At 39.8% G+C, this 12278-nt stretch overlaps 1 protein-coding gene across 4 annotated transcripts in view; it reads right to left on the reverse strand.

Annotated features, from left to right (window-relative positions):
- LOC311035428 (uncharacterized protein) overlaps positions 1-12278 on the reverse strand; it is a 159599-nt gene that overhangs the window by 76165 nt on the left and 71156 nt on the right. For 2 of the 4 annotated variants that reach the window (XM_084043609.1, XM_084043610.1), the window contains exons 7-9: positions 7558-7659; positions 5084-6948; positions 3766-4281 (exon numbers count right to left, since the gene is read on the reverse strand). In XM_084043609.1, coding sequence (XP_083899735.1) covers positions 4246-4281; positions 5084-6948; positions 7558-7659 — 2003 coding nt within the window. In that variant the 3' untranslated portion in view covers positions 3766-4245. Of the gene's footprint in view, positions 1-3765; positions 4282-5083; positions 6949-7557; positions 7660-10625; positions 10710-12212; positions 12269-12278 lie in introns of those variants that run through there. The other 2 variants (XM_084043613.1, XM_084043611.1) reach the window with 2 other exon arrangements.

Genomic DNA, 12278 nt, shown 5'->3' on the forward strand with positions numbered 1-12278 from the left:
CTCCTACAATTGAATTTATCACACACTAGATCATAATATTATTATAATCACACTGAAAGTCTGACTAGAAACAAATAACAATGAATCCTTCCTACCTGAGAGTAGGACCCAAAGTCTAATTTATACTGTGTGAGAGGACAACCAGCGGTGGAAGTACTCACATGTTTTACTTAAGTAAAAGTATTTATATAGTTACACGTAGAAGTCCGATATTCAAAATATACTTGAGTAAAAGTACAAAAGTATTGGTATCAAAATGTACTTAAAGTACAAAAGTAAAATACTCATTGTGCAGAATGTCTGCATAGGTTTTCAAATGTATAAAAATCTTTTGAAAATAGCATAACTACAAGCTCACAATGCGTTGCATCACGACACATTGTGAGCTTGTAGATCGACTATGTTCAAATGGCCGAAATGTATTTAGTAGTTAATGTATGTTTTGTAATAATAATCAAAATCTACAAAGTAACTAGTAACTAAAGTTTTCAAATAATGGTAGTGGAGTAAAAGTATAATATTTGCCTCTGAGATGTAGTGGAGTAGAAGCAAACGTACAGACAATTGGAAATACTTCAGTAAAGTAAAAGTACCTCAAAATTGTACTTAAGTACAGTACTTCAATGTACTTAGTTACTTTACACCACTGAAGACAACGCCTGTGAGGCAGATTTGTTGGCTCAGTGACCGAATAATGCCCTTAACGGGGTCGTGAGGGGGGGCTAGCAAGATTGTGGGGGTACAATGCAGCTGTCTCAGTCATATATTTATGACAAGCATCTGCTTAAGAAAGCGTCATCTATTAGAGCGGACGGCTCTCATCCCCTAAATCTTGAGTACAGGCTCTTGCCTTCCGGCCAACGGTTAGAGGCCCCTGCAAATAGAAACGACAGGTACAAATTCTCATTTAGCCTATATCTACCTTCATTCATGTCAGGAATGTAGGACCCATGCAAGAGCAGGAACTCAGACAACGCAGGAGATGAGGATCACAAACCTAAGTTTACTAAGAATGACACAGATGAACAATGATACAACTTACAGAAACACTCTAGTAACTAACACAATAACTGAACTCATAACATGACACTGGCAACAGAGAACCTGACACACTTCTTATGACCCAGCGCTGAATACACTAAAACATATGTCTTTAAAGCATACATGGGCAACTGGCGGCCCCGGGGGCCACATGTGGCCCCCACCTTCACTTAATGCGGCCCGCAGGTTAATATCGGATTACTGATACACTATTGATTTCAGCTGTTACAATTCCAAACATGCAAACATGACCCACTTTAATTACTTCAGTCTATATTAGTATTAGTATTTTTAATTTTTTGTATGTCCAATGTATTTGTATTTAAGTTAATAAAGTTAACATAATATAAGTAAATACATTTGAAATTAAATAAAAATGATACTTTTCAGGATTCCAATTAAAAAATACCACCAAAAAACAAAGACAGTGTAAGCAATGTAGCCCTCGAGTGAGTGTGGAAATATGGTGGCAATCTCCATCATCAACCTTGCCCACCCCTGCTTTATAGTCTCAGGAGATCGTCACCCAACCAGGCTCAGCTGGTCCTCACAGGTGACAAGACTCAGGGCAACTCTTGGCCTCAGGTAGAAGGGAGAGTAGGAGATTGGCTGAGGGGAAATAGGAGCAGGGCAAGGGAGGTGCAGAAGCACGCTCAGTGGCAAAATAGTCACATCAAGGGCACAACAGGGGCCGTGATCATGCCAATTTGTGCCATCACAGATGGAAGCAGGATACACTCATGGGTGCTGTAGAAAAGGTCAAAACGCATGTACAATTTGCTTAAACGTTTATGTTGTAAATCAAGAGCCTTTATACATGACACCTGTAAGTGCTCTTTTTGAGCAGTTTTGAAGGAGAGTAAGGATTCACCTTTTTTATGTTGTTAGGGCATTCCACATTGTTGTGGCATAGCAGTACAGTAGAATGAATGCATGTATGTGTATCCCTTGTTAGAGCCAAATCTGGGTTGAACGTGATTTGTGGAGCTCCCTTTGGTGTGGGAAGTGACATTGGATGAGTGCTCCTGCTAGAATACTCAATGTATTCTTACTGACCATTTTGAATATGTAATGTACATACAGGGGACAAATAAACATAACAAGCGGAAGTATTGGCAGTAAATATGTTATGTATTTCAAGACCTAACTTAATCTATGCACGTTTTCATGGTGTGGTCATTACTTATCCATTGTAGGCTACGTTTGCTAATGAGATCGTGTTGGCATTGAAGGGGCAGACTAATATTCTCCTGAGAGTAAGTGAGAGAGACAGGGTGCAGTGTGTGTGTATGTGTGTGTGTGTGTGTGTGTGTGTGTGTGTGTGTGTGTGTGTGTGTGTGTGTGTGTGTGTGTGTGTGTGTGTGTGTGTGTGTGTGTGCGCGTGCGTGCGTGCGTACGTGCGTGCGTGCGTGCCCGTACGTGTTTGTGTGTAAGCGCCTGTATAGGTGTGTGTGCAGGGCCATAGGATAGACTGTGCCCTATGATAAAAGAATGTAGTATTAATGTAATACTATTATGTCTGTATTAATAACTTATTTTGTTTTTAAATCCATCATACAGACTCCAAAGGATGTGAAATGCATTACTTCTGATTCATTATAACCACATGAATCCCAGCGTCCCTATTCTGGGTAGGGATGTGTAAAAGTGACCAAAATGATAATCGATTAGTATAATTCTATTCATACTGATTATTTGACTAAAATAATATATTTATTTGTTTTGATTATTTTTTATGGTGGGATTTCTTTGGGTAAAATTGTTCTGGGGATTTGTTTAGTTTTTTCATCAAATGACTATCATAGGTTACAATAACAGCATTGCATTGGCCTATAAACTGATTTTCAGAAATAAACAAAGACAGTAGCATGTATATCTTTTACATTATTGTAACTAAACCATTAAAGACGTGGAGAAAAAAAAAAAAACATGTTTTTCACACTTTTAGAGCATGCCCACGGTCAATCCATTTTTGTGTATTTGTTATATCAAAAGTCCCTATATTTTGAATTACTTCCTGTAAACGCAAAATAGAGAATAAATACATATTACAGCCATACTAGGTATCCTACAAACGATTACTCGAATATTCAATTATTTGGACCCATCCCTAATTCTGGGGCCGACATTTGGTGAAAATGATGTGAACATTCTGCAGAAATAAGCAAATCTATAAGTTCACAACTCGTCACAGAGCTTGTAGATCAGCTATTTTTGTGTAAGACAACGCCTTTGAGGCAGATTTGTTGGCTCATTGATTAGGAAAGTCTCACAGGCTGTGAGACACTTGGCTTATAACTCCTAAAACTTCTACCGGCTCACACCGTTACCATGGAGACAAGAAGCTTGTCATTGAGACATTGTATTACATATAAACACCTAGAGAGCCATGAGGCTTGTCTAGTATAAACTAAGCTTAAAAGGCTTGACTGATTGATTGAACAGATGCACATTATACAATACATGCTAAAAGGATACACAAAAAGCCCTGAGGGCTTGTTTCTATTGTGGTCCTATGTATTCAATTAATCAAGACATATAAAGACATGCAATACTATACTAGTAGAAATCATCAATACTAGGAGCAGTAAAAGTATATTTACATAAAAACAGTGGGGGGTATTTTTTTTGGCAAACTAGAAGACTAATAACCATGTGTTTGCTTTGAGTTGTTATATGCATAATCTATGCTAATTAACCACTTTAAACATTCCCAATGGTTACATTGCACATACTGTAGCTTGCACCTAACTGAGACACAATATTAATTTACAAAAACAATCACCAAAACACAACTCATTATTTCTGCTAATCTATTCAAATATGCAAATTGTCTCATTAATTATGCACAATACAAAAATGTATCAAGCATTCTACGTCAACAATTACATTAAGGAACAGCTGAGAAAAGTTTGGTATACCCACGCTTTTGACCTGTTTATTACAACACTAAAACGGCTAAAATAATTGTTTAAAAATGAAATCAAATTAATTGGTGAAGAACTAGTCAAAATGTTACAAAATGCCTGTCCAAAATGTAGACATTTTTATGTATAAACATTTTTAACAATTCAACTATAGGTAAATTCTCAACCTCTAAACTCATCAGCTCTAAATACAACCTCAAACTAAAAAGTAAATGTAAGTAGAAAGTTCACATAGGTTCATCCTCCTGGATGTCCAGAGGACCCTGGTAGTTGGACATCAATGATCAGATGACTCAGAGCTGCTTAACGGAGCCTGTGAGAGAAACACATTTGATGGCAAAGTAAGACAGAGCATGCATGTAACTCACACTGAGTAGAACATTGAGTAGACAATTAAATGTTGGAAGTCATGTCTAATAAGCCAACATACTAGAGATGCGTCACCCGAATCCGCATGTACAAATTAATTATCCGCCCGTTATCCAACCGCAATAATTATATTATCCAATTTAAATATCCGCACGAACCGTTTTTCCCGTATGTCAAAATATTATTATTTTCTGGTATTCCCCGTTAGTTTTAGTATTAGTTGTGCGATGCAATCAAAATGCTTTGATTTTAGCCTATGGAATGTCGGTGCGTCTTTTTTTCTTTTTTTTAAACCGGTGCTGCGCTGAACATACAGAGCGCACTGCTCTGCTGCGATGAACAGTGCGGCATCCAACATACAGGCATCCAACAGACATGCAGCATCCAACTGCCAGCGCAGCAGAGCAGTGCCGGTTTAAAAAAAGAAAAAAGACGCACGAGCCACCGACATTCCATAGGCTAAATCAATGCATTTTGTGATCGCATCGCAGGGGCTGCTCTACACACTCACACAGACACAAGCACGCAGAGATTTAGCTATTTTATGGATAGATATATTAGATGTCATTAATTTATTTACCGCAATATTTCACCCGCGGTTTATCCGATGTTAATTAATAATTATATTTGATTGACCCGAATCCACCCAAACCGCGTTAACTGCGGCAACCACGGCTAAAAGCCCAGTTGAAATATGGATGGCTTGGATGTGAGAGAAAGACAGAAACAGAGAGAATGAGACTTACTGATGTCCTGGTGGTCTTCATATTCCTCTTGTTTAATAGAGATGGTCCTGTATGGGTCAGAGCAGTAGGCTCTCCAGTATGGATGCACCGATGCCTTTTGAAGGATGCACGCTGAGTAAAACACTTCCCACACATTTCACAGCTGAATGGCTTCACACCAGTGTGAGTTAACTTGTGTTGTACGAGGTGAGATGATACAGTAAAACTTTTCCCACACTGGTCACAGCAGTAAGGCTTCTCTCCAGTGTGTATTCTCTGGTGTACTTTATGACTAAACAATGTAGTGGACTTTTTCCCACACTGGTCACAGCAGTAAGGCTTCTCTCCAGTGTGAATTCTTTGGTGTGTTTTGAGATCCGCCTTTAGAGCGAACCTTTTCCCACACTGGTCACAGCAGTAAGGCTTTTCTCCAGTGTGAATTCTCTGGTGTTTTTTGAGAGAATCCAATCTGTTGAACTTCTTCCCACATTGGTCACAGCTGTGAGGCTTCTCTTCAGTGTGAATTTTTTTGTGTTGTACAAGGATTGACTTTTGAGTGAAGCTTTTCTCACACTGGTCACAGCTGAATGACCTCACTCCAGTGTGATTTATCTTGTGTTGTACGAGGTGAGACGATTTACTGAACCTTTTCCCACACTGGTCGCAGCAGTAAGGTTTCTCTCCGGTGTGAATTCTATGGTGTACTTTGAGATAAGAAGATGTTCTGAACTTTTTACCACACTGGACACAGCTGTAAGGCTTCTCTCCAGTGTGTATCCGTTGGTGTATTTTGAGATCTGGTTTTAGAGTAAACCTTTTCCCACATTGGTCACAGCTGTGAAGCTTCTCTCCAGTGTGAACGCTGTGGTGTTTTTTGAGAGAAGCCAATGTACTGAACCTTTTCCCACACTGGTCACAGCTGTAAGGCTTCTCTCCAGTGTGAATCAATTGGTGTTTTTTAAAACTATCCCTTCGAGTGAACCTTTTACCACACTGGGCACAGCTGTAAGGTTTTGCTCCGGTGTGTATTCTCTGGTGTACTTTGAGATTAGATGATATAGTGAACCTTTTCCCACACTGGTCACAGCAGTAAGGCTTCTGTCCACTATGAAATCTCTGGTGTACTTTGAGACCAGACAATGTACTGAACATTTTAGAACATGTGTCACAGCAGTAAGGCTTCTCTCCAGTGTGAATTCTCTGGTGTTCTTTGAGATGGCGCTTGTCATCAAACTTTTTCCCACATTGGTCACAGCAGTAACGTTTCTCTCCAGTGTGAATTCTCTTGTGTGTCACAAGGTGAGGCCTTTGTCTGAAGCTTTTCCCACATTGGTCACAGCAGTAAGGCTTCTCTCCAGTATGCATTCTCTGGTGTATTTTGAGAATACCCATTTCAGTAAACTTTTCCCAACATTGGCCGCAGCTGTAAGGTTTCTCTCCGGTGTGAATTCGTTGGTGTCTTTTGAGATGGTTCGGTCTAGTGTAGCTTTTTCCACACTGGTCACAGCAGTAAGGCCTCTCTCCAGTGTGAATTCTCTGGTGTTTTTTTAGATCAGACAATTGTTTGAACATTTTCCCACACTGGTCACAACAGTAAGGTTTCCCTCCAGTATGTACATACTTATGTCTTTTTAAGTGTCCGGCATGAGTAAAACACTTTTCACACATTTCACAGCTGAATGACTTCTCTCCTGTGTGAATCTTCTGGTGTTGTACGAGGCTAGATTTTACAGTGAAGATTTTGCCACATTGTTCACAGCAGTAAGGCTTCTCTCCGGTATGAATTTGCTGATGTACTTTGAGAAAATACACTGAGGTGAAGCTTTGTCCACATTGGTCACAACAGCACCGTCTTGGTTTAACTGAGGACAAGACAGGACAGGTATCTGAGATAGAAAACACAGACCTGATTAGAGCCAGATTCATGCATTGATCAGCATCTAATTTCAGAGCCTAAATTATAAGAAAGGTCCGTTTTACATGTGTCTATATCTTTGACAAATGTTATTGAATTTCTTATGAGAGGGAAACAGAGTGGTGCAACAATGTAAAAATATAATACAATTTAAAAAACAGTACAAGCAGATTATCTTGGAGAAATATAGACATGATAATTAAGGGATTTATAGAAAATATAAATGTTATACAGTACAAAATTAAACTGATTATATAAGGTGTAACACGTAGATTGAGGGGTATTGGTGTGATGTGGTAGTGTTGGCCTTTGTATATAACGGTATGCATATTAGAATGTGTGTATATGGGTATACGCACGCATTCGGGTGTATAAATGTGTATAAGAATGAAGACATGAATGTAAATATTGAATATTTTCGAGTGTTGGATTACTACAAACAACGTAAGAAGTCTTGAATGTATTTACAAAATATTTTTGAGTGTTCATTCAATGAACTTTATAAATGATGTTACTAAGTTAAACCAACATGTAGGAAGGATATATAGGCATAAATTAAGAGAGAGAAAATGAAACTTACCGAGGTCCTGACTGTCTCCATGCTCCTTCTGTTTAATAGAAACAGACCTGGCTGTGTCTGGAGAGTTCATCTTCACCTGCAGTCTGGACTCCATAGACTGGTCTGGAATGAAGGAATTGAAATCCCATTAATTCAGTATGTATTAAGTCAACTTCAACAATAAAAGACATTAATGGAGGAATAGACTTGGACAGCAACTTGTACATTGATTCATCAATTACTTTTCAATTCATCATGCAGTGTGCAGAGCAAGTGCACTAATCCCACTTGACTTAAATGTGTGCAACTTGAATACTTGGCCTAAAAGTGGCGTTAAGTAAAAGGCCATGGGTCGCCAACGTCAGTATCTACTGGGAAGCATGAAGGTTCACAGCAAATCCAACGATGACAATGCAGCCAGTTTTCAAGATGTCTTGTTCTGATACCAAAGTGTTCAACTGACCAAAAGTGCCCTTTCTTTGAACCTCTTAGCTGGCTTGAAAACAATTCCAAACATATTATGCATGTTAACATAGGCATGTTGACAACACAAAGTTGTGGTATACTTTTAGCCTGCACAGCTGATGTAGGCTAAGGATGTACATGTCAGTCAGTACATTCTGGTGCCCCCATGGGCTTACCTCTAGCACATAGGCCTACTGAGCCCTGGTTGGTCCAACCCAGTCGGTGGAATGTGGGGCAAAAAAAAAGAAAAGAAACACTACATACAGTATGTATTCGTCTTTGTGTAACACCAGATGCCACAATGTTAGTGTAGATACATGTGTAGTCGCCTGATACTGCTGTAGCATCCCGGATGCTAAATACACAAGTACCTGCTATGTGTGTATTCAGTACCGCCGCAACGCACTCGCATACCACACACTGTGCATAGGGCCCCATGTTCCCGAGGGGGCATCAAAATGATCCCAGGCCGTGGCGATCACCAATCACGATAATAATCTTTATGAGTTGATCATCTTAAATGAGTTATTTACACTTGAGATGAAGAACAGCAACTTTAGGCACCAATAGACCAGGCAATAAAAGCATATTTGCTTGAAATAATTAATGTATAATGAATGGTGTGTCACATGCGTCGGTGCCTGCTTGTCATATAGGCCTATGTGTTAAGGGTGACGTAACGGTTATGTGACCGTTACGCCATCTCCGACGATGATGTCATCCCTCAGCCCTTTATCTATCTCGTCCCCTTCCTGTTCTAGCTGTCTGATAATAAAAGATTACTAACAGTTTCTTAAAGTCTATTCAGCTAACTATCTCATCCCCTTTTAGTTGTTCATTCGAACAACTCTGACGATAAGCTTAACAGCCCAATACTCCAGGAGGCAACCAGCCGGCCTGGACTCCCTCGTAGATCTTCACCAATCTACTTTCTGAGGTCTGAGGGTGACGTAACGGTTATGTGACCGTTACGCCATCTCCGACGATGATGTCATCCCTCGGCCCTTTATCTATCTCGTCCCCTTCCTGTTCTAGCTGTCTGATAATAAAAGATTATAACAGTTTCTTAAAGTCTATTCAGCTAACTATCTCATCCCCTTTTAGTTGTTCATCCAAACAACTCTGACGATAAGCTTAACAGCCCAATACTCCAGGAGGCAACTAGCCGGCCTGGACTCCCTCGTAGATCTTCACCAATCTACTTTCTGAGGTCTTCCCGACTTCACCCCTAACACTATGTATCATGTCATATTTACATGCATTCCCTGGGCTCTCCTCTCCCATCTATGGTGTTGTGTATAACGTCAGTTTAATTGCTCTGAACCTCTGTGTGAAATGATAGGAAGGCAACAGGAATCGGGGACAGATAAGAAACGTGTTTATACCAATTTGCAGCACGTGATAAAGGGTCTGAAGAAGGCAGAAGCTTTGGCCGGTGCCAGACAAGTACGATGGGTGAGGCGGGGGGTCTGTCATTAGGGCTGTAACGATCCTGACCTTTTAGCTGATGATTAATTGTTGTACAAATAATTGTGGTTAAAGGTTTAATTTTGTTTTTTTGGCATGGAACATGTAAATACAAATTGCTTTTGTTTACTTTTTAGGGTCTGTAAACAGAAATTGCACAGGGCAGATATGACAAATAACTTAAAATATATTGAAAATGGTGGTACCAACCAAGAAAGGGTACAGTATATGATTCATCATAGCTAGGGTTTGGGGCCGGATGGAGATGGTCCCTTTAATCCATTTAGATCTGAGACCAATTCTACGCATGTCCTCTAAATCCCAACAGTTTTCTGAAACACATATTGTTGCTACGTCAGTGGTGCTCAAACTTTTTTATGCAAGGACCCCCGAATTTAGGCCTAAGTATTTGACCGCCGACCCCCATCTCAAAATATTTTGTTCCAGAAGCAAATATTTTAGTCAAAAATGTTTCCTTAAAAAAAAAATATATATATATATATATATATATATATATATATATATATATATATATATATATATATATATATATATTTTTTTTTTTTAATATTTGCACAAAAATAGCAGATCTGCAAGCTCAAGGCGTGGCACTCGGTGCTGTGCTTGTATATCTGCTATTTTTTAATAGCCAAAGTATAAAATATGGATAAAGTGGTTACACAGATGCGTTCCTGGTTTGAATATGTTAAGAGGGAGATACTGCGTGGCTGGGATCAGTGTTGCCATGTCCGCTTATTATAAGTGACTTTGGCCTTTTTTTTCTCTGTAAAGTCGCTTGTAAATATTGGTAGTTGCGGGTTGCGGGTTTTTGGGCTTGTTTCTAAAGTGTAGTTGCTTATTTGGGCTAGCTTCCTAATGTTGTGTGTCAGTGTGTGTGTGTGTGTGTGTGTGTGTGTGTGTGTGTGTGTGTGTGTGCGCTCATGTGGCCTAGTTGCTTGTTTCTTCAAAATCTGGCAACGCTGTCTGTTATGATGCCATTTTGCTGCCCCTTGGCACACTTGGCAGTTAATATGCTTGTGAATAAAAATGGTGTTGGTTGTACAGTCAACGACAAAAGTTTCAATATTCTTACAATTGCTACAACACCATTAGACTAAATGTTTATAATGAACATAGTAAAACAGTAGGCTACATACCTATCCTATGTAACTTGATCACTGGTTTCAACATGGTGGTCTGCATCACTGCTACAACTCTGTTCTTCACACTCTGATGGAAAACTGTAGGGTGGGTGCGGCAACAAATGTTTTGTGAGTATAGCTCCGGATCTTAAAACAAAATCAAGATCTATTCATCGATCATTACAATCATGCATTAAAGCCCTCGATGTTGATGATCATAATGTGCAGATTCTGGGTCCTCCTCCCTGACACAGAGAGAGAGAGAGAGAGAGAGAGAGATCCGCAGCTGAGCTAAGAGAGCCTTGGCAGGCCCTAAGCCAAGAATGACAGCTATAATAGACTAGGAATGCGTATCCTTTCTGCTCTGAGCTGTGTGTGTGTGTGTGTGTGTGTGTGTGTGTGTGTGTGTGTGTGTGTGTGTGTGTGTGTGTGTGCGTGCGTGCGTGCGTGCGTGCGTGCGTGCGTGCGTGCGTGCGTGCGTGCGTGCACGCGCTGGTGTGTGTGTGTGTGCCTGTATGGGTGTTCAGGACAGTGGTTCTTAAACTTTTTCATGTCAAGGACCCCCAAAATTATATGTATTTGGCTGTGGACCCCCCCCATCTCAAAAATATTTTGTGCCAGGGATTTTTCAAAAATAGCAGATCTGCAAGCCGCGCTATGAGCTTATAGGTCTGCTATTTGTGAATAACCCATTTAAAGCCACTAACCCATTTGCTTTAACCCATTTAGATCTGAGACCAATTCTACGCATGTCCTCTAAATCCCAACAGTTTTCTGAAACACATATTGTTGCTACGTCAGTGGTGCTCAAACTTTTTCATGCAAGGACCCCCGAATTTAGGCCTAAGTATTTGACCGCGACCCCCAACTCAAAATATTTTGCTCCAGAAGCAAATATTTTCGTCAAAAACGTTTCCTTAAAAAAATATATATTTATATATATAGACCTATATATATATATATTCAAATATTTTTCAAAAATAGCAGATCTGCAAGCTCATAGCGTGGCACTCGGTGCTGTGCTTGTATATCAGCTATTTTTTAATAGCCAAAGTATAAAATATGGATAAAGTGGTTACACAGATGCGCGTTCCTGGTTTGAATAGGTTAAGAGGGAGATACTGCGTGGCTGGATCAGTGTTGCCATGTCCGCTTATTATAAGTGACTTTGGGCTTTTTTTTTTCTCTGTAAAGTCGCTTGTAAATATTGGTAGTTGCGGGTTGCGGGTTTTTGGGCTTGTTTCTAAAGTGTAGTTGCTTATTTGGGCTTGCTTCCTAATGTTGTGTGTGTGTGTGTGTGTGTGTGTGTGTGTGTGTGTGTGTGTGTGTGTGTGTGTGTGTGTGTGTGTGTGTGTGTGTGTGTGTGTGTGTGTGTGTGTGTGTGTGTGCGCTCATGTGGCCTAGTTGCTTGTTTCTTCAAAATCTGGCAACGGTCTGTTATGATGCCATTTTGCTGCCCCTTGGCACACTTGGCAGTTAATATGCTTGTGAATAAAAATGGTGTTGGTTGTACAGTCAACGACAAAAGTTTCAATATTCTTACAATTGCTACAACACCATTAGACTAAATGTTTATAATGAACATAGTAAAACAGTACATACCTATCCTATGTAACTTGATCACTGGTTTCAACATGATGGTCTGCATCGCTGCTACAACTCTGTTCT

This window comes from Gymnoscopelus microlampas (assembly GCF_963454915.1).
Source record: "Gymnoscopelus microlampas genome assembly, chromosome: 19".
NCBI classification, from domain to species: Eukaryota; Metazoa; Chordata; class Actinopteri; order Myctophiformes; family Myctophidae; genus Gymnoscopelus; species Gymnoscopelus microlampas.